General features: G+C 44.5%; 3 protein-coding genes across 3 annotated transcripts; 2 read left to right on the forward strand and 1 right to left on the reverse strand.

The window, feature by feature from the left end:
• Positions 1-27: 27 nt before the first annotated feature.
• slc25a44a (solute carrier family 25 member 44a) lies at positions 28-4,568 on the forward strand. The gene is made up of 4 exons (XM_060060302.1): positions 28-401; positions 969-1,683; positions 2,098-2,225; positions 2,616-4,568. Exons 2-4 carry the CDS (start codon positions 1,044-1,046, stop codon positions 2,805-2,807), a joined length of 960 nt encoding a protein of 319 aa, XP_059916285.1. The 5' UTR covers positions 28-401; positions 969-1,043; the 3' UTR covers positions 2,808-4,568.
• A 356-nt stretch (positions 4,569-4,924) lies between these two features.
• skic8 (SKI8 subunit of superkiller complex) lies at positions 4,925-10,171 on the reverse strand. The gene is made up of 11 exons (XM_060060303.1): positions 10,017-10,171; positions 9,508-9,556; positions 9,392-9,419; positions 9,039-9,144; positions 8,299-8,471; positions 7,531-7,679; positions 6,422-6,515; positions 6,145-6,238; positions 5,699-5,791; positions 5,507-5,585; positions 4,925-5,167 (listed from the first exon to the last, which is right to left on the reverse strand). The coding sequence occupies exons 2-11, from the start codon at positions 9,517-9,519 to the stop codon at positions 5,078-5,080; spliced, it is 918 nt and encodes a 305-aa protein (XP_059916286.1). The 5' UTR covers positions 9,520-9,556; positions 10,017-10,171; the 3' UTR covers positions 4,925-5,077.
• A 2,888-nt stretch (positions 10,172-13,059) lies between these two features.
• Positions 13,060-27,012, forward strand: crabp1a (cellular retinoic acid binding protein 1a). The gene is made up of 4 exons (XM_060060304.1): positions 13,060-13,219; positions 16,400-16,578; positions 23,861-23,974; positions 26,605-27,012. Exons 1-4 carry the CDS (start codon positions 13,150-13,152, stop codon positions 26,653-26,655), a joined length of 414 nt encoding a protein of 137 aa, XP_059916287.1. The 5' UTR covers positions 13,060-13,149; the 3' UTR covers positions 26,656-27,012.
• The last annotated feature ends 363 nt before the right edge of the window (positions 27,013-27,375 follow it).

A 27,375-nucleotide genomic window follows, 5' to 3' on the forward strand; every position in this document is an offset into this window, starting at 1 on the left:
TCTTATTCTACCGTGTCTGTGGCTTTAAATCATGCCAGAGGACGTCACGTGACTACGGGGGCTATATGTTCCATTTCCTCTTTACTATTTAGACAGTTATCTAACGTTACATTATACGAACACATTTAAAAAAACAACAACAACAATTAACAAATTTTAGTGTGTAATTTGAAGTAATATTTCGGCTGGACAATTAAGTCAATCCTCACGACCTTTCACCTTTGACATTGTCTGTGTCTTTTCTCAGCACAAACAAGCGCAGGCGTGACTTTCTGGACGTAAACCACCTTGCGGACTAGGCCGTGGCTTTACTCAAGCCCTGCACGTTTAATGCAAACCTCCACACTACGTTGGACACTGTCTGAAGACGACGTTAAAGTCTGCGAATGGCCTCTGAATAAGTAAGTGCATGTGCTCGACATAAATCGCTGTGTGTGAACGATTGTTTTTAGCAAGACGCAGCAGAAAGTGCGACGTTGACCATGTGGAGGACTTACCACTGTTAACGTTAGTGTTGTTTTCGTGGAATCGATACCGCACATCAGTAAACAGCTAGTAAACACACACACACATTTGTAGTGAATGTATCTTCAATGTTGGTGAAAAAGCGGAAAGATCAGTATATTTCAGCTGCAGTCTATCCTATATAACCAAGCTAGGAAACTGTTATTGTCCCATATTGTTTATTCATCCGAAGCCTTTGTGATGTTGACACATGATCACAGGAATTTGCCTTTACAAGGTACTTTATACCAAATTACCATTATGTATCAGCTATAAATAGGCTATAATGACGAGACAACGTGCTCTGCCTCCTTAGCTACCGTAGGTCTATATGGAACTGACAGTATTCCCATTTTATATTGTGTAACGTTACTGTCTGATGGTATCCATATCCTTTATGTAGAGCTTGACGACGAGTGTTGTGGTTTCTTGATGTACGAGTGTGGTCTTGTCGCCCATCACAGTGCACGGCGGTGGGAAGGTTGTCCTCTCCAGTACAGTAGCTCGAGGCGGGGCAGAGCTCTGCGTGGGCCGGCGGCATGCAGCAGAAAGGTACCATCCAGATCATCGAATGGGAGGACCTGGACAAGAGGAAGTTCTACTCCCTGGGGGTGTTCATGACCATGACCACCCGGCTCACGGTGTACCCCGCCAGCCTCATCCGCACCCTTCTGCAGGTGCAGAGGGGCAAGGCGCTGTACACGGGCACGCTGGACGCCTTCTGTAAGATCCTGCGCGCCGAAGGCCTGCGCGGCCTGTACCGCGGCTTCATGGTCAGTACCTTCACGCTGGTGTCGGGGCAGGCCTACATCACCACCTACGAGCTGGTGCGCAAGTACGCGTCGCATTACTCCCCCAGCAACACGGTCAAGTCCCTGGTGGCCGGGGGCGCGGCCTCGCTGGTGGCTCAGACCATCACGGTGCCCATCGACGTGGTGTCCCAGCAGCTGATGATGCAGGGCCAGGGCGAGCACCTGACCCGCTTCAAGGTCAAGGCGCCGGCCGCCGCCTCATCCTCGTCCAAACGGGGGCGCTTCTCCTTCGGGCAGACCCGGGACATCGTGGTGCAGATATGCGCCGCCGACGGGTTCCGCGGGTTCTACCGGGGCTACGTGGCATCGCTGCTCACCTACATCCCCAACAGTGCTCTCTGGTGGCCCTTCTATCACTTCTACAGCGGTAGGCGCCTTCTCTGGGTTTCTCTCATTTTGAACATCCTAGGAAAAACAAGGCTTCATTGGGTCATCTTCATGCTTTACGATGGTCGCAAATGTTGTGCTTTCGTTCAATGAACCCCATACAGAAAGCGATATTTACATTGCAAATAAACCATGAGGTTAAGATAAACTGAAAGGTGGGGGTTGAGTTTTGAGTTGTATTTACGACGGGTCTTCTGGTCAACGGAACGGGGCAAAGGTCACAATCCTTCATTGTTTATTCTAGCCCGTGGGAATCTAATCTTTCATGAACCATAAACCGATGTAAATTAGCCTAAGAAACAGGCTTTCTGCAGGGCATTCAATGTAAACCCCCACAGAATGTTCTTTACAGAATCCACATGCTCTCACGTTCTTCCCTCGCCTGCGTCTCCAGAGCGCCTGTCGAACCTGGCGCCCAGCAACTGTCCTGAGCTGATGGTGCTGGCCGTAGCGGGACCAATGGCGGCCGCCACCGCCTCCACCATCACCAACCCGATGGACGTGGTTCGTGCCAGAGTGCAGGTCGGTCACAGATGCACAATGAACCACCATGACTATACACCCGTTCATCTCCACATTTGAATCTGAATTTTAAGTGTCCCGAACGACACTGTTCTGTTTGTATACTGCTACGTATCCTTTATCAACTTATCACAGATACCGGTGCAAATTCCTCACGGAAATCACCCTTCTCTTGACTTTTTGTTTTATGACGACTGTAAATTACTATGACCAAGTATTCCCACATGGTCACAGTGTATAATCTGACCGAGAAGACGAATGGTGACGAATTGTTGTGTCGACCATATGGAACTTCTTGTACGCGCTTGCCAAGCGCATCGGTTGATCCACCGTCGCTCACAGTGCTAGAACAAAGCAGGTGACCTACTCGTCCGTGTGTCTGTCTGCCAGGTGGAGGGACGCTCCTCCGTCATTGACACCTTCAAGCAGCTACTGGCGGAGGAGGGGGCTCGGGGGATGACCAAGGGGCTGTCGGCCCGCATCATCGCCGCCATGCCCACCTCGGTGCTCATCGTGGTGGGCTACGAGTCCCTGAAGAGACTCAGCCTGAGGGCCGACCTGGTGGAGAGCCGGCACTGGTGAACGCATCAGAACCGGTCCAGTGTCACACCGGAAGAACGTACTGTATACGGACTCCTGGTGGAATGAGCAGACACTGGTGGAATGAACAGAACCGGTTTCAGTTTCACTCCAGACCGCTTACTGTATACTGGACCCTGGCAGGGACAGCAGAAATTGGTGAACGAGGCTGAACCAGATTTTAGTAGAGGACAGGGTCACTTGGTTCACCCAGGTGGTGAACAGAACCAAAATGGTTTGATTTCGAGCCAGAACACTTCTCCGGGACCCAGGGTACATCCAAATGAAAGGGGAGAAATAAACTATAAAAAGCGCTCCAAAGACTGAAACAAAAACACCTGAATCTCCTCTGCCCACCACTTATACCGGTAGAGGTTTCTTAGTGTTAACTTTTCAAAGCATTCTAGAATCAGAGTTAAATGACTATGTAGGGTAAATTTGATTTAACAGATTCTGCTAAATCTGTTTATTGGTTCTGCGTGTTTCACAGCTGCTTTATTATAGTTATAAAGTTATGGGCTAGGCTCAAACTGCCAGTGTGGAAAAAGCCATTTTATTTCTCTTTAAAAAAAATATCAAAGCGTATGTATAGCAATTTTGGGTGACTTGACTAATACGTTTAGGATTTGTTGGGAGAAAAGATAAAGCTTTCATAGTGTAAACTATTTTTTAAAATATCCTTTTAACGACTCCAAAGTACCTCTGGCCTCAAAGCACCCTTGGGGAAAAAAGAGAAGCGTAAAATCCAGTAGCTGTGTATTGTTTTCACATTTCTTGTCACATTTGATGTGTTGCAAGAACCTAGGGTGTTTGTTCAAAAAAGGGTTGATGGTACGTACCACAAGTCTTTTCTATCAGAAAACCACATGTATTGTCAAGCTAGTATATGACATTGGCAAAGCAGAAACATATCCTTTCTCAAGGTAAATCTTTATCATGCATATATTTCTGTATGGTGCATTCCAGTGGACTTTAGAATCGTATATGCGCAGAGGTGGTTGGTTTAGATGTGAGGAGAATAATATGTTAGTTATTCTGGCACATCCAATCTCTGCAAGTTGCTCCTATGCCTTGGAAATAGCATATATGCAAAATTCCAATATGAGCGACTGATTGTTCACAACTGATACCAATGTGTATTGTTCAATAGTTCACTTATTTTCCTTGTTAATGCAAAATTTGTGGAGTTGGTTTCGACCCAATAGCACAATACCACGTTCAATGTGCTTTGTATGCCATTTACAAGAGCCTTTCAAAGAGTTGTAAATTGGTCTCACTGCCTTATTTTTCTATCATCTTGATTTACCTTTTGAATTTGAAAATGAACACCTCCTTACCGAACTGTAGAGGTGATTATGTGATGTTCACAGGCACGTTTTATGTAATGTGTGCCAGAGCACTCTTAACTCAAGACTTTTATCTCTTACTTTCCATCCAAAACTACAAGGAAGTTATTTTGATATGGTCAATCCAACACTGCAATTTTCCACCAGCAGGTTATTTGAGGTTTTATGATTTTAGCCTAAGCCATTTTGTCACTGGAAATAAGTTTGTAACATAAGTATAATGTAAGTAATTTTGAAAGTTTGACCTGTCAAGACGGATATACGTTATAGAAGAAAATGAAAATGAGTGTCGCTATATGTAAACCTCAGATGATTATCGAGACATGCAGAAAAACCAAGCTTATTGTTTGTGTTGTATTTGGTATCAGCCATGTTGTACATGAGGACTCAATAAAGGACGGCTGGCCAAACTGTCAAAGGTGTGGTGACTGGACCTTTACTGAAGAGGAATGGACGCCACTTCAGGGATAGAATGATCATTTAAATAGAATACACCTAATGGCAACTGGTAGTGTGGTTATAATGGCCTCTCAAAGAATTCAGAATTGATCATGAAAATATAACGTGTATTTCTTGATTAATTCTGAATCTGAAATCAAGCATTTTCAGGAGAAAGATCTGATGTCAATCAAATATTATGAAGATAAAGTTGTATATATGAAATAGAAAACAAATGTGTTCGACTACCAAAAATACATGGGAAACAGCTTCTCATCTCAGCCACTAGATGGCTATCATTGCTTACAAACTAAATAACTGCCCAACAAGCAAAAATAGAAAAAAAAAGTTTTATTTGACCAAAGCAGGCCAGTGAAAAATAGCTTTACAACCTTCCTTAACAACCATCTACCCCCCCCCCCATAATTCAGTTTGTTTCGATTTACCAAATAAGACATGCGGTTTGCTTTTCCATGGGTCCCCCTCCGTTCACATGGGGCAGTCGTAGATGTGGATGGCGCGGTCGTCGCCTGCAGAGATGATCTTAGAGCCTGTGTTGTTGTACTTGACGCTCCAAACCTGGGAACACAGGTGTTTAGATTGAAATAATTACCTAAAAACATTTATGGAACATCGTTTAAATATTTTTTCCGATATCTATTTAAGTAGAACCTTCCAATTGCTATCTTCACGGAAACAGCTGCTGTTGCAGAATGCAGACCGCAACTTCTTCCCAAAGCGCGTATAAAACAGTACCCTTATATAAATAAATAGCAGTTTGATGTTTCCCCTTTAAAGTGCCCCTGACAAGGCAACTTTAAACGTCATGGATATGAATGTAGTTAAGTATAAGATAGATGTATATATTATTTCATTCCCAGTTAAACGTTTCATATGCCCAGGTGGAGACTTTCTCACCTGGTCTTGATGGTCGAAGAAAGTGTTGACACACACTCTGGAGTTTGTGTCCCAAACCTTCACACTCTTATCCGACGAGCTGAACACGAACCAGGAACAGATTTCACAACATGGATCAACGGCATATAAATATTTACATACATATAAACTCGCAAACAGGAAGCTAGTCTCTGTGAAAGAGTGTAGTCTCACCTGGAGACAAAGTGGGCGTGGTCAGGGGAGAAGGCCACGCTGAGGACCCAGGAGGCGTGGCCACTGAGAGTGCCTGCCAGGTTGGCGTGTTGTCTGCAAAACACGGATAAAAAAAAACAACACAATCTTATCTACTATTGGAGCGGAGCCAGAAAACAAGTCCTTCAAACTCAATAGATCCGAAACTAAGTATTGATAGAGCCCCCTTCAAAACACACCGTTCAAAGTGCTTTTCTTGGCAGGTATCCCATTTCAAAGACATCTTAAAAGATAACTCATTGAAAGACAATCATATAAAAGAGAAATTTTAAATATTTCTCAAAGCAAAATAATAACCGATATCCCAGTGCACAGATCCATTTTAATAAAAAGCTTTTAAGATTTAAAAGTACATATCGTTGTGAGGCAGCCCTCAACGCTATACATTGTGGGTCAGGGACACTCACACGTCGTAGATCTTGATGTATCCGTCATCGGAGGCGGTGACGAGCAGCTGGGAGTCCGGGGAGAAGGTGAGAGATCTGATGGGCATGGCATGACCTGAGGAGAGAGAGAGAGAGAGACGCGTCATCCAGGAACTAGGGGCCACCGTCACTGCGGGCTGTAGAGATCTTGATGACCATTGTTGTGTGTGAAGAGAATGTGCATTTGTTTTATTGCGAAGGTAGCGTAGTTCATAAATGTCTAGTGAATAAAAAGAATGAATAGTAAATGGATGTATACCTTCCAGCGTATGGAGTAGTTTGCCAGTAGCGATGTCGAAGATGTTGATGATTCCATCTATGGCTCCACTGGCCAGGTATTTTCCATCTGGGCTCTGTAGAGCAAAAACAAAGAGAGAAGCATTGATTCACTGTAGCCTACTGCAGCATGGATGGCGAGCAAGACAATGGCTAATAAAAATAGAATATTAACCAAAGTTTTGATGGAGTTTACCTACTCCTTGAAAGGAATCTCAGGAGACTGCACAATCAAAATATATATATCATTATTTTACTATAAAAAGTAAAATAATAACTATCATTTGTACCAAAATATGTCTCAATCATTTCACTAAATTCCCAAGACTACTGGCTTTAAAAAATATATTTATTTTGTATCTACATAATTACTAGATGTACAAAAAGCATAATTGAAAAGAAGCGGCAGTACTACAAAATCCAGATCAGCGTAACCTAATTTCTTTGTATGATTAGTCTTTTTAAGTAGCACCAACGTTTTCCCACCACGCAGTAGACCTTGGCCGTGCATCCACCGCTCATGGCACAGAGCCAGAGCCCCCCCGCACTGTTTTGCCTCAGGGCTGAAGACCCCTTTCTGTGAGGGAAAGTGCCCTCTTGAAGCCCATTACCTTCGGTTGTTCACGGTCCTCTCAACCTCGCAAACCACTTAATATGCTGTTTGGAGTGCGGCCAGAGTCCACCCCCTACAGCCAGGTTCACCGGGCTAAACAAGCAGAGGATGTTCTCTACGCTAACCATCGTCTCCCTTTCCAGCTGGGGTCCAGCTGGGGGATGTACCCCCTTGCAGACTAATATCTTTGATTTGTTTTTTATGAATTTGCATTCTAAATTGTAATTGTTGAACGTTGGATATTTGCACTACAATTTATTAAGGTTCTTTCCAAAGGTGCAAAAAAACATAAAAGTTTTTATGATTCATATATTTCCAACTTGATTTTGAGAATTTTCATTCTAAATTGTAATAGTTGAAAGTTGGATATTTGCCCTACAATTTATTAAGTCCGAAGGTCCAAAAAAATTTAACAATTTGAATAATTCATATTTTTCAAAAATAAATAAATGATAATAGGTGAGGAGGTTTGTCCTTACGTAAGCAATGCTGAGGATAAACTTTCCCCTGGTGTCCAGCGAGTACTCTTTTTTGCCGCTCTCCACGCCGAAGATGTTAACCTTGCCATGGTGGCTGCCCGTGGCAATGTGTTTCGAGTCCGGGGAGAAGGCCACAGACCACGCGTCGACTAGGGAGATATGAACACACACACACACACACACACACACACACACACACACACAGTCTTGTAGGGATGGGAAATGGTCTACACATAAATCATAAGGCCTGGGATTACGCTAAAAACATAAAATACGGTAAACTAGAAAATGTATATTATATCATAAAATTATAGATTTATATCTGGTGCCTAGTCTAGATATAAATATTGGTCTCTAATGGCCTCTAATGGTCCATTAGAGACCAATTGGTGTGAGTAAACAGTTGGTGGACACAGATCCATTTTAACCCGAGTACTGGATCCAGAAATTTAATTAATTAAATCAATGTCGTGGTGCAGATGAGGGATACACAAACTTCAAGGACTGATAGCCAGACACGACAAAGGACACACCGTCCATAATAATAATAATAATAATAATAATACATTTAATTTGGAGGCGCCTTTCAAGACACCCAAGGTCACCTTACAGAGCATATAGTCATCATAAATTGTTTAAAAAACAAGACATTGTGGAAAAAAATAAATAAAAATAAAACAAAAACAAGACAAAACAAAACAAAACAAACAAACAATCAAAACCATGAGTAGCCTTCCCAGAATCCCGGGGCCCTTCTCAGAGTCTTACCGGGGCCTGCGTCCATGGACTTGATCTGCTTGCCAGAGTCCAGATCCCAGAGGCGGATGTGGGCGTCGAGGGAGCTGGAGGCGGCGATGGCCCCGTCGTGGCTGATGTCCACAGAGACCACGCCCAGCTGGTGGCCCTCCAGGTTCCACTGGAGCTCCAGCTTCTCGTCCGACCTGGTGGAAGGCAGAGGGGCCGGTCACAGGGGGAATGTTAGGGGAAGAACCAGCCAGGAAAGCCATCAAGGTTTGGTTTGAATGAATGTAATAAAACCAATTACAATTTAGTTTACGTTGTTATTCATATCATTACTATTGTATTAGTATTATTATTAGTAGTAGTAGTAGTCGTCGTCATCGTCGTAGTCGAATTAGTAACAGTAGTAGTAGTAGTAGTAATATCATTATCATTATGTTATTATTATTTGTTTAACAGTTCCGGGAGATTGGAAGCTTACCAAATTTAAAAGTAGCAAGTACTTTTGAAAACTCCCAATGCACAGCATGAACACAAAACTTCACACACACTGACATGTGAGAATGAACTCAAAAGATGTCACATGGTTTCACTTGCAACAAGTTGAATTCAAGTGCACCGTGCGCATGTTGGCACGGCAGCAGCAGCAGCAGCAGCAGCAGCAGCAGCAGCAGCAGCAGCAGCAGCAGCAGCAGCAGCAGCAGCAGCAGCAGCAGCAGCAGCAGCAGCAGCAGCCGCCCTGGGGCTCAGAGAGGGGAGGAGCTTACCACTTCCACACCTTCACCATGTCGTCCAGAGAGCCGGTGACGATGGTATCTGTGCCGTCCGCCTCGCTACGGCCCCATGCCGCCGTCCAGATTGCATCGTCATGCGCTGGCGACACAAACACACACGATGAGGCCAAACTGACACAGCTCATAAGGTCAGCCACCGAAGGCAAGAGGAGATATTTATATAGCTACCCTCAAACCCAAAGGCTATTCAGAGAGCTTTTTATAAGCAGGAACCACAACTCAATAAGTAAGTAATTGAAAAGTTATACTGAAATGAATTGCTGCATGTGTAGATGCTTACTAATTGAGCTTTGAGTGGGAATTAGCAGGTGCTAGTGGCTACTTACCATGTTCTTGCTTGAACAGGATGCTGTACTGTAATGAAAGAGTGGTTGTTATTTACAACGTCTTGATGATGGAGTACTAGCCTAACTTGAAACAGACACAACAACCACATGTTTACCTGGGTGCTCATTGTGTTCTCTGGGAGTCGCAGAATCAGTGAATTCAACCTACAGAAGACCAGAAACAATCGTTAGCTGTTATGCTGCACAAGGCGTAATCACACGTTCTCTTTCTGTACTATTAATGCACGAAGAAATATTTCATGATTCAGCGGAGTAAATAACGACTCAGTCATGACAGCATTCACTGTTCCATTCAAACAGGTTTGAATGACTGGTTGTTTTCTGCCAGATCGAAGTTAGCAGCCAGCAGCCAGCATTTAGTGCGTTGTTGTGAAAATGCTCAAAGCTGAACACAGAACTAGAGAGCTCTAATATATATGATCGGTTGTAGTTTTGACAATTTACATTGGATATCTGTTACAAATAATTCACATTATCAGTCCAACCATAAGGTGGTCCTCGTATTGACCTGGTAGTATCTTACCACTTCCTAGGCCAAAATGTAGGTTAAAGTCTATAAAACACGTTTTTGCATGTAAACTGTATACAATACATTCTTACATACCTTTGTAAAAAATCGTTTAAACGGTATAGTTAAATTCAGCAGATAGTTTACACCAAGAATTACACAGGAGGCGCCATGATGACAACAAATGAGCACTTCCGCTATTTCTTCTTCGGCCCCTCTTCGTTGGTTCAGTATGGCTACATCCAACTGGGTGCTGCATTGCTGCCCCCTGTCAGATGAAGAGGTGAGTGGAGGCATAGCTTATGCGTTCGATCTGATGCTATATCAATTCGATAAGGCCGGGTTTTGCCGAAGCTTCATGCATTTTATTTTAAAATTGACCTCCCTCATCTATCCTTCTGAGAGTCAAAATAAAAAATAAATAATTGAATAACTAAAATACAGTATTAATCTCTTTCCCATTTAAGACCTTAAATTAAAGTAGGAAAAAACAAACACAAAACAAATAGTCATTAAAGATTGTGTGTTTGTAGCAGTGTAGCATTGTGTGTTGTTCAGGGTTTGTGGTGAGGCTGTTTTGATTTGTGTGTGACATTGTGGTATTGTGTTTTTAGTGTGCATAGTGTTGTGTTTGATATGTGTGGTATGTTTTGTGTGTGTGGCACTGTGTCTTGTGTGGCATTGTGTGTTTGTGTGCAGTGGGTTGTGTGTTTGATGTGGAGAAGTACATGCCAAATAAAATACCGTTTCTACTTTGCTGAGCTCCTTCATAACCGAAGTGCAGCGTTGACATTTTCTACCACAATGATCGTTGTTAATCATAGAAATGGAAAATGTGCATTAGGCAGAGCAGACCCAAAAGTAGAGCCGTAATTGAGGAAAGTAATTGTGTTTGTTATAACGGTAGATACAGGCACTTATCCAGACCCCGTCCGCCTCTCACTTTGTTGTCCTCGTCTGACCAGGAGTGAAGGTTAACCAAAGACGTTGCATTACGTCTTGTAACCACTGTTGAAAGCTTCAAGGGGAAGACGAATAACAGAGAGGCGAAAATATCCCAGCGTAATAGTTGAAGTGTTCATTGGTTTCCCATTCAGAAAATAGGACACACGCCATGTGTCACAGCATAACAGTATAGTCGAATAAACATTTAAAACAAGAATAAAACAACCAAAAAATAAACATCAAATATACACAATTAGAATAGATGTAAAAAATAAATTTAAACATTGCCAGTTTGCGAAGGAATTATTGTAATTTTTCATAATTGAAACTTTACATTATTATTTTTAATAATTATGTGTAATTTATGCCCAATATTTACAAGCTATACATTCTACCGTTATATGTATTTAAATTGTATTTTGTTCATCTTAAAACTCAATCAAACAAAGATAACACAGCCTTTACCTTTTAGTGTGATGCTCTTGGGGGCCTTATCTGACCGTACCTCGTGGGATCTTCTCTAGGTCAGGGTGTGTTCCTCTATGGTGGCCTGGGGGTGCCAGGGTGATGAGGCTGCTCTGGAGGCTGCGTGACAAGGTACTCCGAGGCTGGGCCTCTGCAGCTGGACCAACGGGTCTCTGATCTTCTCTTGGTGCTTTGTACGTTTTACAGTAGCGGTCAAAGATGGTGTCCCAGGAGAATGTCAATCTTTAAGACAATTCAATAATAAAGTTTGGGGATTTTATTTTTGTGAAAAATGGAATAAAGTTGTTCTATCTTGACTGAGATTTTAGTTAAACAGCCCTCTTGCTATTTATATATATATCTTTTAAAGGGATTATTATAAAAAAAATATTTATTAAGATTCATTTAGATTATTTCAAGGGCCGAAAACGCATTTTAGTTATCAATCACAAAAATCCAACTGAACAATTTGTACCGCATTTTAAAATATGTGGAAAGATATGCACAAAGATGTACAAACAGAACTATAAAAGCAGTGATATATTTTAAAATAGAGCAGCAATATCAGCTCCATCAACAATATTTCCCCACAAGGGTACGAAATTAAAAGAATGATAGCGCATATCCTGCATTTCAATATTTCCTGATCACAGATTACTAATCTGAATCCAAGCATAGATTTGAACAGTCCGAAAAGAAAACAAACGTTTACATTTCTTATTAATTGGATTGGAAAATAAAAATAACCTGAACTTGATCTGACTTCTTGAACCATATTATGCAGAGTTGACTTCCTAATGAAACACACTCAGTGGGCGAAAATGATTTATACTGCTAAAATATTGCTAATTTTAGGCTAATGTATTCAGGGAACAGTATTCTCACAAATGATCCAATGATGGAATACAACCCTCGGGATGAATGATTTCATTAGTTTCGGATCGATTACACTTTATGAGTCCTCCAAAGGCGCATTAACTCAACATGTTTCTGTGTCACATTTATGATATCCAGTGATAAGATATGGCAATCAATAAATTCTAGCCATCCCAACCAACCAAAATGTACGGAGATGCTGCCAACAGCAGCATGGCGTCCATCTTGTTCCGTATGTATGAGGGGAACATACCAGGCTTTTTTGTGTATGTGTGTGTGCGTGTGCGTGCATGTGCGTGTGTGCATGTGTGTGTGTGTGCGCGTGTGCGTGTACATGTGTGTGTGTGTACATTGGTGAGTCTTCGGGCCATGTCGATTGTGGGAAAAAAGGCTACAGAACATACAAAAATGAGACTTGCTCTAATAGTCTTTGTGAAAGGAAGGAGAGAGTGAGAGAAGAGATAGAGAGAGAGAAGAGAGAAGAGAGAAGAGAGAGGAGAGAGGAGAGAGGAGAGAGAGAGAGAGAGAGAGAGACAGAGAGAGAGAGAGAGAGAGAGGCTGAAGTGCGACCGAGAAGAGAAAGGAAGAAGAACCTGAGAGGAAGAGTGTAATAGAGAGAAAGTGGGATGAGAAAGAGAGAAAGTGGGGGTCGCTCAGAGAGAAAGAGAGAGAGAAAGAGAGAGACAGAGAGAAACGGAGAGAGAGAAAGAGAGAGAGAGACAGAAAGAGAGAGGGGCGTGAGAGATGGGGTCGGTAAGAGAGGGGGGCGAGAGCGAGAGAGGGGGGGAGAAAAAGAGAGAGAGAGCGAGCGAGCGAGAGAGAGAGGGGGCGGGAGGGCGTGAGAGGATAAGGGTGAGGGAAGGAGAGGGGAGGCAGTGCAGAGAGTGAAACAGGTTCTTCTCCTCCGAACGAGCAGCAGCGTGCACGGACCTCCTCGGCAGACATGCCTAACTTTGCCGGCATCTGGAAGATGAGGAGCAGTGAGAATTTCGATGAACTTCTCAAAGCCCTGGGTAAGAGCCAGTCTCCTCTCTCCTCCCGTCATCCTGACTCTCTCTCGCTCCCTACTTTCTCTCTCTCTTGTCTTTTTAATCCGTCTCCTCTCTTCGCCACTTTCTATCGCCGGGGGCAACGGTGCATCCCTCCGTGGGGTTAACTATCAATCACATCCCCGGAAAAAAAGAAAAGACCCCAAAAAAAAGATTGCCTTTTCACTTTATTTATTTTTTTCCCCTTTGCGTCGGTCCTCTTTTTGTAAAGCGCAGGGACTTCCAAAGGCTTGACATTGTCCTGGGAAAACCCTCCTTGTCCTCCGGATGGGAGGGCAGTTATGAGCGTACTGGGATGCGGAATTCCTCAGACATGGCAGAACAGACATGGTATTGTTGAGGGTGGTGGTGGTGCTAATTCATGTTAAGCGTTTAAGTAGGGCATGCATTTAACCACGCAAGTGGTTCTCTCTCTCTCTCTCTCTCTCTCTCTCTCTCTCTCTCTCTCTCTCTCTCTCTCTCTCTCTCTCTCTCTCTCTCTCTCTCTCTCTCTCTCTCTCTCTCTCTCTCTCTCTCTCTCTCTCTCTCTCTCTCTCTCTCTCTCTCTCTCTCTCTCTCTCTCTCTCTCTCTCTCTCTCTCTCTCTCTCTCTCTCTCTCTCTCTCTCTCTCTCTCCTCGCCACCCCCTCCCTCCCTCTGGGGTCCATACCCATTCGCTGGCATCCTTTTCTCATCTCTTATCGTTCCACCCGTCTCTCCGTAGCCTTAACGTGATGTGACGTGGTTTTGGGTTCAACTGAGACACACAGACACACACACACACTCAATGGGGTGGCAATATGTGTGGACCTCCACTTCTTTTTGAAATGCAGGGGATAGAAAATGCTGGATATGTTTGTGTGTATGTGTGTTTGGGACGTCCAATCCATTGTGACATCCAAAACGACGCATGCAATGCAGCCTGCCCCAGTTGATGTAATGCGTTTCTACCGTTTTGACCCAGCACACCTAAGGGCTTCAATGAAAAGTTGAGGGTTCTCATAAAATTCCACAGAGGCCGTACAGTCGCAAAATAGGCCTGAGTGCATAAATGTGTTATCTGGTGAAGATATAACGTCCATTACTGAATTAAATGCATGCGTTGGATCAATATGAAATGGTTGCCGCGGCTTCCTCTTAAGAGACCCGTCACATTAATCTCATAACCGTTGGTTGTGGTGGCTTCTGCTTTTGCTAGGTGCCCTCCCCCCTCACAATGTCTCTATATAGGTTTATATGCCTTCGAAAAAATAATGAAATAATATATATTTATTAAAAAGATTAACATAAAAATAAGGTTATCTAAGAGGCCCTTTCGGGCCACTGTGATTAATTGGTCTGTAATTGCTCGTTAAGGAACACGTGGCACATTCCCGTTAGTGTAGTGAGCTCACTCTGTCGCTGGATGGTCGCATTAAGCATAAGCATGTCTGTCTGAGCATATGATTTCATGACTGAGATTTCCTGTTCCAGAAACTTCTGTATTGTTGGAGTCATCCGAGGGAGTCGCATTCCATCAACGTCTTCGTAATCGACCGCATGGAATTTTTAGGTCAACAGCAAATTAATACTTTAAAGACACTTGACGCAGTTTATAAACCCAAACGCCCTTTGGATGTGATTAATATTATTATTGATGTGAAGGCGAGGCCGCGAGAGATAAACGTTTTTAAGATGTACTGCCGTCTTGCTTTCCCCCGAGGTATTAAGACTGGGGTGGAGTTTGTTTATGCTGGGGTTTCGAACACCGCAATGGTTTTGGAAACGAGTGAAACTAAAGATTTAAGAGAGGGAGTAATGTGAGGAGAAAGCAAAGAATTTGTCACATTGAATGGACCTAAAACCATTTTCTAAGTTTCTCAGAAATATATATCCCTTCTCATATTTTATAAATATATTTATAAAAGTCAGTTGTTTTTATTGGTGTACATGGAGCTACTACAGAGCCGCAATTTCCTAGACTAATTTAATATAAACGTTACTTTATGAGATTTTGAGTGTTGTAAAACTATGCATGATCATAGCCAATTTTCAACCAGAGCTTAAAATGTGGAACTTTAATGCCAGTGAGTGTGAAGCTGATGTTTTGCAATACAAAGTGCCCTCAGAGAACATACAATAAAGGTCCCCGGGGTGACCTTAAACGGTCATGTAGGTTCCATTAATAAATTAGTATTTATGTATTCATGTTTCAAAGGAATAACAGGTGGCCCCCTTATACTGTGAGGACCAGGAGGAGTATGTCTCTAGTTCTCCCCCTCCCTCTCTGACATGTCTCTCCCCTCCTCACCCCTCCTCCCACACTTGCCATGCACCTCACTTATTCTTCTCCTCCCTCCTCCTCCTCTCCTCCTCACCAACTTTCATTGCCGATACTAAGTAGTGCAAACTGTTTTGGTTGGAGCGTTATAAATGACATTCAATACAGACATCCGTTTGTATGTGTGTGTATCTGTGTGTGTGTGTGTGTGTGTGTATGTGTGTATCTCTGCATGTGTGTGTGTGTATCTGTGTGTGTGTCTATCTGTGTATGTATGTGTGTAACTCTGTATGTGTGTATCTGTGTGTGTGTGTGTGTGTGTATGTATGTATGTATCTCTGTATGTGTGTGTGTGTGTGTGTGTGTGTGTGTGTGTGTGTATGTGTGTGTATGTGTGTATCTGTTTGTATGTGTGTATCTGTGTGTGTATATCTCTGTATGTGTGAGTGTGTGCGTATCTCTGTATGTGTGTGTGTGTGTGTGTGTATCTGTGTGTGTATGTGTGTATCTCTGTATGTGTGTGTGTGTGTGTGTGTGTGTGTGTGTGTGTGTGTGTGTGTAAGTGTGTATGGATGTGTGTATCTCTGTATGTGTGTATGTGTGTATCTGTGTGTGTATGTGTGTATCTCTGTATGTGTGTGTGTGTGTGTGTGTGTATGTGTGTGTATGTGTGTGTATCTCTGTATGTGTGTGTATCTGTGTGTGTATGTGTGTATTTCTGTATGTGTGTATTTCTGTATGTGTGTGTGTGTGTGTGTGTGTGTGTGTGTGTGTGTGTGTGTGTGTGTGTGTGTGTGTGTGTGTGTGTGTGTGTGTGTGTGTGTGTGTGTGTATCTCTGTATGTGTGTGTATCTCTGTATGTGTGTGTGTGTGTGTGTGTGTGTGCGCGTGTCTCCCCCCATCCAGGGGTGAACGCCATGCTGAGGAAGGTGGCGGGCGCGGCGGCGGCCAAACCCCACGTGGAGATCCGTCAGGACGGGGAGCAGTTCTACATCAAGACCTCCACCACCGTGCGCACCACCGAGATCAACTTCACCATCGGGGAGGAGTTCTGCGAGGAGACGGTGGACGGACGCAAGTGCAAGGTGAGAGAGAGAGAGAGGGAGGGAGGGTGGAGGGAGAGGAAGGGGGAGGCGGAGGGAGAGGAAGGGAGGGGGAGAGGGAGAGGGAGTGAGAGGGGTGGGGGTAGAATATGTAGACTGTGGATGTTGCTAGGTGGGGGGGAGGGGGAGGGTAGAGGGGGAGGGAGGCAGAGGAAGAGAGGGAGAGGGTAGAGGGAGGCAGAGGGGGAGAGAGGGAGAGGGAGGCAGAGGAAGAGAGGGAGAGGGTAGAGGGAGGCAGAGGGGGAGAGAGGGAGAGGGTAGAGGGGGAGGGAGGCAGAGGAAGAGAGGGAGAGGGTAGAGGGAGGCAGAGAGGGAGAGGGTAGAGGGAGGCAGAGGGGGAGAGGGTAGAGGGAGGCAGAGGGGGAGAGGGTAGAAGGAGGCAGAGGGGGAGAGGGTAGAGGGAGGCAGAGTGGGAGAGGGTAGAGGGAGGCAGAGGGGGAGAGGGTAGAGGGAGGCAGAGAGGGAGAGGGTAGAGGGAGGCAGAGGGGGAGAGGGTAGAGGGAGGCAGAGGGGGAGAGGGTAGAGGGAGGCAGAGAGGGAGAGGGTAGAGGGAGGCAGAGGGGGAGAGGGTAGAGGGAGGCAGAGGGGGAGAGGGTAGAGGGAGGCAGAGGGGGAGAGGGTAGAGGGAGGCAGAGAGGGAGAGGGTAGAGGGAGGCAGAGGGGGAGAGGGTAGAGGGAGGCAGAGGGGGAGAGAGGGAGAGGGAGGCAGAGGGGGAGAGAGGGAGAGGGTAGAGGGAGGGAGAGAGGGAGAGGGAGTGAGAGAGGGGTGGGGGTAGAATATGTAGACTGTGGACGTTGCTAGGTGGGGGGGAGGGGGGGTAGAGGGAGAGGGTAGAGGGAGGCAGAGGGGGAGAGAGGGAGAGGGTAGAGGGAGTGGGAGGCAGAGAAAGAGAGGGATGAAGACAGACAAAGAGGAGGTGATGGGGGGAAATAGTTGGAGGGTAAGAGAGGGGAGAGGGAGAAAGATGGGGAGAGGGGGGAGAGAGTAAGCTAATCCAAAAAGTATAGTTTATCCAAATGGGATGAATAAGAAAAAGAAAAAAGGTGGAAAAAGCTGTTTCATTTTGTAAGCTTCCTCAGCTGTTGCCACGGACACAAATGGTAAGACTAATGATGATTATGCACATTTCCCTGATAGATTGTGTGTTGGATGGAGCATACTACCTGCTATTTAATAGACATCCACGTGCTGGTGCATTGTGGTATCTGCCCACGCACAGAGTATCTTGAGTATCTTCGGCCGAGGCCTTCAAAGGCTGCCGGAGTAGTGGAGCCCTCCATGCAAAATGAATGAATCTAATTGGTACCCCAGACCGTCCCGGGCCCATCTCCCTGGGTCCCGGGGATTGAAGGGTTGATCCTGATGGGGAGGAGGCTGGATCCTCATTCCCAGCCCCCCCCCCCCCCCCACACACCATCCAAGTCTCCTCGGGGAAGATTCCCACAACCTTCCTAGAAGATATTTATGCGGAAGACTTATAGACTAGAACACTTCATGGGCCATCGATGTAACCGAGCCGAATGTTCGACTGTCAAAATAAAGGTATGGTGAGTGGATGGTTATTAAGGTCTATAGACTTTTAGTCTATTTATGCTCATCAAATTTAAAGTATGGTTATTTGGGCCGTTCAAAATGAATGAGTGGTGAAAGTATGGTTATAAACGTTCAACAAAATAAGATTGTGGAGAAAGTATCAATATTAAGGCTTATTCAAATGAGGGTATGGCGGGAATAGGGCTATTTTGGCTCATTAAAATACAATAATGCTCAAAACAAGGACAAAGCTGTAAACATGATGACACTCTTCAACTCTGTGTTCTGCTAAGGAGCGTAATAGAGTGAGATAGCTTTCAGGCATTCTGCCAACACCCACCGTTTCCTCCCTACCAAATAAAGCTGTCCAATAACAAGGGCTAAGACTGGGATAGGGGCCTTTTAATTTGAAAAGAGGTTTAGAAGAGATTTAATGAACATTTTACAATTATGATAAATATGACCTGAGGAGGCAAACCAAACTACCTCAACTCTAGTTTTGCGGCGATCTACATATATGGGTAGGGTATGGGTATTTACTGACCACCACAAAATAAAATGCTTGCGTAATTAAAAGCTAGTGTGCAGTTAGATATGATGGGAGGATATTAAATACTTGCAGAACAACCTGACATCCACAAACCCATACTTAATCTTCCTAAATCCTTCCACGACTCCTCTTCAACTAAATGGGTTTCCCATCCAAGCAGACATATCGACTAAGCAGACCATACCATCTCTTGCATGTTATGCTTGATGCTGTGCTTGTATAACTGTGCTCCGTAGCTCAACGGGGTTACGGTTAGAAAAACAGGTCTCTTCCCGAGCTTATCTAGCTCCGTCGCACAGCCATAGCATCTCAACAATGTCTTCTGCAGATGGGACATTAAAATTACATCTGAAAATTAATATGAACCACCTGGTCCCAGCCGACAAGTAGCTGATTGAATGCTCTGATGAGGTATTTGCTCTGATATGATTAAATTCCCATTGAGTTGTAGAGAAAACGCTTTTTACTATGTCAGACATTTTGATCATTTGTTATTTATTTGAAATCCTACCAAGAATTATTCCTTGATAGAGTCAGACAAGCGTAGATACTTCTTAATTAATTAAATAAATAACACCTACAATATAGTTCATAGGTTTGCTCTTACATAATAATGAATTCGAATAATGAATTGGAAAATAAATGTATAATGTTAGAATGGATCTTTCGTCAAAATTTAACAAGACAGTACAATATTACATGTTTGAAGACATTGTCAGGACTTTTATTCCGATGGACATCATGTCAATGAGTTACTGAGAATCAGTTGAACAACGCCATGCTGTGGTTATCTGTGAACATCTGTGTGTTAAGCTGTTCTTACTAACCCCTGAGAAACAGCTCTTCTTTCACCCAGGCGTTGGTTTTTGTTCTGGATTAATTGATAGGGGGATTTCCTAAGCATCTCGTTTGGAGACCAGTGTGTTTTCACTGAGAGCACAGAATGAGCGATTGTTTGGGAATATGAGTTAGGATAGACGATGCCTCAATGCAAGTGTACAGTTGAAGGAAGTGCCATTTTGTTCTCGTGCATCTTGTTTAAATTAACTTTTTATTACCTAAAGGACATGACTTGTCGACATAAGGTACATGTTTTTTTCTCATATCTAAAATCTAGAAGGCGGTTTTTCACCTTGAAAAGATTGCCCACATTTAGAGAAAATAAGAGGAAGAAGAAGAAAAATCATTGTTGTGAGTTCCCTTTGTGATCGTTTTCATGTATTATGTTAACAAAGGGGACTAACAATAATGATTCCACATTCAACAAAGAGCAGGACCGATCAAGAGCAGTCTGGGACTCTTCATCGATAGAGCAAGTAAATGCTAGGTAGAAGGGGTGTAGCGATTATTTTAAAACCTCCATAGACCCACTTTGCTAGCAGTCTCCCCCTGGCTTTAAGAAGAAAACGTAATTGTAGCTTTTGAACAGAAGTGATTTTTCCCTCAAAATGTTCGAAATTGAGTAAGAAAAGTGTGCAATTATAAGACATATCCATAATATTGACAGTAACTGGGGCCTTAAAGGTCTTGTATTGCAATGGTTAAAAAAGCTTAGTTTGGAAACTTGGAAACTAAGCTAGCAATGACTTCCACATGTAATAATAATAATAATACATTTAATTTAGAGGCGCCTTTCAAGACACCCAAGGTCATCCTTCACATCTGTGAAGGATTCTAAATGTTGGAAACTAAAGTTATGAGTATAAGGAAAAATAAACTACTTAGATATATCGCATGTCATGAATTCCCTTAAATTCGCAATGCAGTGGTAGATTGGAGATGTGGTTAAGCAGATAGAAAATACTGCGCAGTGAAAGGAAAAACTGCCTTGGACTCATTCAAAAAAGTGACCAACAGTATGTGATACTTGAGATTATTTGGAAACTCAAGTGCAATCGCGAATATGTGCAACAAAACAGTTTCCTCCCAGCAATAACTCGATCTAGGCGTTACTGTTGCAGGGTAGTCTAGTGGTTTGAGGGTTTGCCTCTCTGCCGAAGAGGGTGTGGGTGCAAACACCAAATGTCTACCCGTTCATCCATGAGCAATAAGCCTAACCCCTACCTGTTCCTTATGACATACGTGGTTGTGGATAAAAGCCTCTGCTCAATGACTATAGGTCTCAATACAGTAGCAGATGAGTACTTACGACAGAACCTTAAATCAACCAAAACCAAAACATTCATACTTAACAGCTGTACTCCCTACAAAATCTGACCAAACCTTTGTGGCCAGCTACATGTGGCGGCAAGCATGGCTCGGTTACCATTTTGACCAGACATGACCTAATTTGGATGGCAGGAGACAGCAGGGCTGCTCAGACTGTGCCCCCGCAGCATGCTGGGTTGCGGGTCAGATTGCAGTCATGTGTCAGTGCCATGTTGTCTCTTTCGTTGACAAGAGCCGCTGAGAGCCTGTGTTCTACACCGTGTACCCACTGGCCTCTTCTCGTTGTCCAGACCAGAGGTCACAGAGGGTGTGTTGTGTGTATACCCGGCCTTGGCTCGGGGTGTCGTGCCACGTGACGAAAAGCCCGGCTAGACAAACTGGCCCCGGCTGGTCCGTGGTGAATCTGTGCGGTATTAAGACGTGTTGCCATGCTATGCCAGACACGTTTTTTTTGGCCTTATCTTCGTCTGAACGTCTGCTTTCTAGAGGGGCAGAGAAGAGGGGCTTGTCTGGCGCCCGGAATCGGCCACGGCGCCCGCAGTGACCGAGGCACGTGCACCGGCCTGCGGGGGCGTGCAGCGGCGGGAGGCAGGGGTGAGCTAAGTGGAACTTGGCTAAGGGCCCTGCCGGTTAAGGGGATTACATGGTGATCCTGCCCTGGCAAGCAGGTTAAAAGGCTTCCTCTAATCTGGGGGGGGGGGGATTTCTCCAGGGATCCGTGGCTCCTTCACACCCCCGGACCCCAGACTTGGGTTAGGGGTTAGGCAGGGGGGTGAGGGCGGACACCCGTCCTAATCCATGGAGAAGAGGCCAAGAGGAGAGCTTAGTTCTAAACTTGAAACTTTTTTCCAGACTTTCTGTTTTGGAAACTTCGCTGTTTTAACTAATGCAATACAATAAGATGAAAGCCCTCACAGTCACTTTGGATATGATCAATATGGCTTAATTTCAGAGGTGATTGAAAAGATTGAAACTTAGAGGAAGGGGTGAAAGGGCCGACTGAGCAGTTGAAAACCATCCAAGAACTTTTTATAAGAAAAATAAAAAGATAACTTGTCAGCCTTTTGGCCAGTTGCTTGTTACCATGGAGATGAATTTAAATGATGGATCATCTTTCCCAGGTTATTAGAGAGTGTGTTGGGAGACAACAAAATATTCAAGCCATGGGAACTGTCCCATCACATCCAAATTAAACTGTTATATATATTGTCATTTGAGTGCATGTCTTCTTCGCTTTCATGCCGTCATTTTTTAGATTAAAGGATTCAAAATAATTTATTCTGACATCTAGCCCAACTTTGTCATACCCTGAGTATCATCCAGAGTGTTGGGGCGCAGGTGGCTTTCAGGTCGGTCGGTCTGACAGTCGACCATGAGAGGGAGGAGAAGGGTGAACTCAGACGCCCAGACACCAGGCTGAGCGTCTGGGACTGCTCTCATCTGCATAATGTTCAAAGCAATCTGTGTCGCCACTCTATGAAGTCGAATATGACGCAATAAGGGAAGACAAGAGAATCCAGAGGGCTCTTTAATACCCAGCCGCCTCCCGTTTCCCGCCGTGGGCCAACCGATTGAGCGAGGAACAAAGTCAGCGTCTGTCACCGATAAGCCTCCTGTATTAATACTGCAGTCAATTAAACGGTATTTATAGCGCTTTTCAGACCTGTGGCCAATCATAGCGCTTTGCAATTGTCGCCTCCCATTCCCCCTTTCATTCACGCATTCATACGCCGAGGGCCGTGTCAGCCTTGCAGGGCGAACGGCCAGGTTGCCGGAGCGATTAGGGTGACATTAGGGTCGACACTCAGCTCGAAGGAGCGAACCGGCCACCCTTCCCAGACAACCCGTTCTGCCTCCTGTGCCACTGCAACACAACGCTTTATATTTGTGCCTTGATCAAATACAAGGATGCTATCCAAGTCTCTCTCTTTTTGTGTGTGTGTCTACCTACGTGACCAAGCTTCTTCCCGGGAACCTTTGATGTCTTGAATAGAGCAGTGTGCGCGTCTGGTGTGTGCGTGTGTGTGTCTGGTGTGTGTGCGTGCGTGCGTGCGTGCGTGCGTGCGTGCGCGCGCGCGTGTGTGTGTGTGTGTGTGTGTGTGCGTCTGTGTGTGAGAGAGATAGTGTAAAACAGAGCGAATGAAAGAGGAAAATCCATCCAAGTCAACACTTCAGAGTGAAGACTAGCTATAAAAGAGCCATGGATAATTGACTCTTTGGGCTTATTAAAACACATGCACACACACACACACACAAACATTGATATATTCACACATACACACACACACAAACACTCATACACACACACAAAGATTAGAAGTGGTAGACAGGCGAAAGAACGAGAGAGGGAAGGGGGAATAGAGAGGGAGGGAGAGGGAGAAGAAGGGAAGGCGAGATAGAGACAGAGGATGGAGGAAGGAAGGGAGCGAGGAAGTAAAGGCAGAGAGAGCGTGAACAAAGCCCCGGTCCTCATCAGTGATGCTCGGTGAGGACGCAGGACGGCAGCCTGCTGAGAGCCAGTCGGTTGTCTGCTCCTGCCTTTGATCTGGCGACCCCCCCCACACACACACACAAGCCCCAACCCTCCATCTGGAGTCGACTGCCCTCGCCTGCTCTACGACTCCAACGACCGAGCAGAAAAAGCGCAGCATCAAAGCTGTAAGATGGAGTCCTACAGTCCTAGTGGCGATGGTAAATGGGCTGCGTTTATACTTCGCTCTCCAGACCTGTGGCCACTTAAAGCGCTTCACAATTAGTGCCTCTGATTCACCCATTCACACAACCATTCATGCACCCATTTCATACACCGACGGTGGTGTCAACCATGCGAGGGGACAGTCAGACAGAGGGCAAAACAGAGGGCAAGGGCACAGGCAGTCAGACACCCAGTAAGGTGTATACGTTTTGGCTCAGGGACTCCTGGACAATCGAGGAGGAGCTGGGGATCAAACCCGAACCCTTTCACTTGAGCCACTGCCGTCCTAACAACCCTAACCCCCCCGTCTTGGCAGAGCCTGCCCGTCTGGGAGACTGAGAACAAGATCCACTGCAACCAGACCCTGGTGGACGGGGACGGACCCAAGACCTTCTGGACCCGGGAGCTGAACGGGGAGGAGCTGGTTCTGGTGAGTGCTTGTGCCGGGGACCTCGTGATCATCACCTCCGGGTCCCAGAGACACCGGTCAGGGAGGTGGCTTCGCCAAATAGAGTCGCAGTCGCTGACGAAGCTCGTCCCAAGAGTCTGGGTTGGGTTTTGGGTGGGCCTAACTAATCAGAAATGTGCAGACATGTCGAGTTCAGAGACGCTCCAGCTGTGCGGATGGTTAAGTATTTACAAAACCAAACAAAATCAAGTATGTTGAATATAGATATGACCGTATCTATCTAACGTACCAAGCCTTATGATTTCCACTAAGGGTGTGTTAGGGTTATGACACTATTTCATCAACGTGCATCATACTCCCCCCCCCCCCCTCCTCCCCAACTCTACTCTGCCTTCACGCTATTCTGTCTTCACATGGCGTGACGGTCCTTTAAGACCCAGTGCAACAGGGAACCCAGAGTCTGTCTCCAAATGGTGGTGATGCTCCTTTAAGACAGTGGAACCGGGTTGAACCCAGTCTCTCTCCACATAGCGGGAATTCTCCTTTAAGACAGTGGAACCGGGTTGAACCCAGTCTCCACACAGCGGTGATTCTCCTTTAAGAGTGGAACGGGGTTCAACCCAGTCCGTCTCCACATGGCGTTGATTCACATTAAGACAGGGGTTCAACCTTGGAGACAAATGTTTTAACATCACAAAGCGTGTGAGGTAATGCAAGCACCCTTGAGATTTGTCTATAATGGAGATGAGTGATATACCCCCCCCCCCCCCCCCCCCCCTTTCATGAGAGAAGGAGATGGGAGAGGGTAACAGGAAGAGGCTTTTACGTTGACGAGGCAGTAAACTGGCTCTGGTGTTTTAACAGATTAAAATGGCTGAAAGTCATTGGGTCTAAAGCCCAGTAAATGTCATGTGGAGGCTCTGAGATGGACAGACGATAAAAGTTTCAATTTTTTCAACACCTACCCTAGTCTGTGTTGTTTCTGACTGGTGCACCCGCAGTCTGTTAGTTAGCAAGATTAGTAGTGTGACTACAGGAAAAACATAACATTTTAAATTTTATGGAGAATAAATGCCATTCGGTTTTTTACGAAGAAAGAAAAGGGAGAAAAATAATAATTTTATTGTGGAATTTCAAATCCTTCCCTTGCTTGACATCTCTCGTAACGTGAAGAACGTAATCACTAATGACAAAGAGGGAAAATAAATGAATTGCTTAAACCAAAACCAAACTACATTTTTGTCAGGGAGCCACATTTCAAACAAACCCCAAAAGTGGGCTTCAGGCCTCTCTGAAGGAATATAAATGCAAACAGACATTCATTACCAACCCCTCAATATCGTTTTGTAATGACTCAAGACAACTGTTACTGACTGCATGGGCAGAGAGAACTCATGGACAAGGGCTTTCTGGCCCTCTTGTTTGGATGGGGCTGGCAGGTTGTCAGAAGTGTTAAAAGTATTGTACCCGATCGTTACATGGGGGGGGGGCATCCCCACAAAACACAAACAGTCTTCAGTGGCCAAACATGCTTAACACATGCAACGATGTGATTCCATTGTTTTAGTCACCCTCAATGTGCAGACACTGATGGGACATGTAATGTGGATGTAACCTCAACGAGTGTGACGCTAGACGTATGAATGTCGGAAAAAAAAACGAAAGTCGGGACAGGAGATTCTTAGGGGAAATGAATGGTGAGTCATCGATGTCTGGAGGCAGCGGAACAAACAATGTGGAAGCAAAGCGGGTTCCTCTGGAGGATGTCTGTCTGACTCCTTCCCCAGACAGTGGAGACTGAGTGGAGGCCGTCACAGGGCGAGCGTCTGATTATCTCTGGCAGTTCACACTGTAAACTGGGGCACATTTCCATAAGCTTTGCTTTGTCCCGTTTCAAATGGTTGTGTCTGCGGAACACTTTGAGGCAAGTACTCGGGAAAGGGGATTTTAGAGCCGCATTGGATATTCTTGTGTGTGCGTGTGTGAAGTGTGGGGGGACCAAAAACATATTTTTGGTCTATAACATTTGTTTTGAGTTAAACTTTTTTTATCCTCACCTCAACTCTTTCCTAAAAATAAAATACTCTTATGGCATTCCTTCTGTCTGGTACTATAATACTGTACAGATAAGAGTAGGTGTCAGAGGATAGTTCAAGAGGGTTCAAGGTCTTTTGTTAATATCTGATCAAATGGAAGGTCATTGAGGCCAAAGTAGAAACATTGCCTTGCATAAATCAATTGCAGTATGCAGGGCACGAATTCTGGTTCATATAGTGTGACCCAAAAAATGTATAGAACCCCATTGTTACAGAGGGGACAGGCAAAGGGTGCGCAAAGAAATACTCTGGACATGAAACTGCTACAACAATATTTCTGCGTCTGCCCGACATGGGAGAACGCTTTGGGCTCAAGTCCGTTCACTGGATAAAATATTATATATCGATAGTATTTTTTCAATTGCGTCAATTTGTGTCAATTGTATGTCCACACATTTTTTCCCGTGGACATACTGAAACAAGCAAAGAAACCTAATTTACACAGAGGGACAACTGTCGAGAGCTCCCAATAAAAAACCAAAGGGTTAATAAATGGTCACTAACATAGTACAATGCGATAGTTGTTGGTTTCCAACCTCTTTTCCCTTTTTCCAGACATTTGGAGCAGACGATGTCGTGTGCACACGGATTTACATGCGAGAGTGAAGATCGGAAGCGCAACAGGCCAGATGAACAAGGGAAAACGCGACAAGCCTGAAATACTGCCATTGAAACCAGTTTGCACCGGTTTAACATATCAAGTCGAAACAATCAAAAAACAAAGTAACAATGCATTCTGTTTTGTGTCGTGTTATGTTGTGTTACAGCTGAAGCTAGTTGTATGTATTGTGTATGTAACAGCAGCTCTTTTTTGTGGTGTGGTTGACAGTAACTGTCTCTCTGGATGCTTAACGTTCATAACGTGCGAGCTCTGTTGTTCATGTGTTAGAATAGGCTCTCTAAGGCAATCACAAATCAATGGAAAACAAGAATAAAAAAGTCAATAAAAAACAACAAAGACAACAGCCTGTGGAAATTGTTGTAATTCTTCTTCTTTCAGAAAGAAAACGTGGGCCTATTATGCCTACACATAAAATACCTTTTGGAATAGGATTTGAGAGGTAATTTTACATTATTTCAGTAATCACACATCCCGAAGGCAAACTGTGTTCTCATAAAGGTCAAAAGAAGGACAATAATGATGACATCATGACTTGACGTGGCTCGTCTAGGAACTCATTTCATTTCATTTCAAACCTTTATTTAAAAAATAGATTTGCATTTGAGATTTCATTAGGACCATGGTTTGTGTACATTTTACGTAGGATAACAATTATGAACTATAATTAAGGGTAAATAACAGAGCGCAAATAATATATATTTGTA

The sequence above is a fragment of the Gadus macrocephalus genome, chromosome 9 (assembly GCF_031168955.1).
Source record: "Gadus macrocephalus chromosome 9, ASM3116895v1".
In the NCBI taxonomy this organism is placed as follows: Eukaryota; Metazoa; Chordata; class Actinopteri; order Gadiformes; family Gadidae; genus Gadus; species Gadus macrocephalus.

What these genes read in the sequence shown, in the direction of transcription:
- slc25a44a (XM_060060302.1), top strand. Translation starts at nt 1,044, where the DNA reads ATGCAGCAGAAAGGTACCATCCAGATCATCGAATGGGAGGACCTGGAC. An exon ending in CTTCTATCACTTCTACAGCG is followed by an intron (nt 1,684 to 2,097) that starts GTAGGCGCCTTC and finishes CTGCGTCTCCAG; the next exon opens with AGCGCCTGTCGAACCTGGCG. An exon ending in TGGTTCGTGCCAGAGTGCAG is followed by an intron (nt 2,226 to 2,615) that starts GTCGGTCACAGA and finishes TCTGTCTGCCAG; the next exon opens with GTGGAGGGACGCTCCTCCGT.
- skic8 (XM_060060303.1), bottom strand. An exon ending in TACATCAAGATCTACGACGT is followed by an intron (nt 5,792 to 6,144) that starts GTGAGTGTCCCT and finishes CGTGTTTTGCAG; the next exon opens with ACAACACGCCAACCTGGCAG. An exon ending in CACGCCCACTTTGTCTCCAG is followed by an intron (nt 5,586 to 5,698) that starts GTGAGACTACAC and finishes GTTCGTGTTCAG; the next exon opens with CTCGTCGGATAAGAGTGTGA.
- crabp1a (XM_060060304.1), top strand. Translation starts at nt 13,150, where the DNA reads ATGCCTAACTTTGCCGGCATCTGGAAGATGAGGAGCAGTGAGAATTTC. An exon ending in TGGACGGACGCAAGTGCAAG is followed by an intron (nt 16,579 to 23,860) that starts GTGAGAGAGAGA and finishes CCGTCTTGGCAG; the next exon opens with AGCCTGCCCGTCTGGGAGAC. An exon ending in ACGGGGAGGAGCTGGTTCTG is followed by an intron (nt 23,975 to 26,604) that starts GTGAGTGCTTGT and finishes CCCTTTTTCCAG; the next exon opens with ACATTTGGAGCAGACGATGT.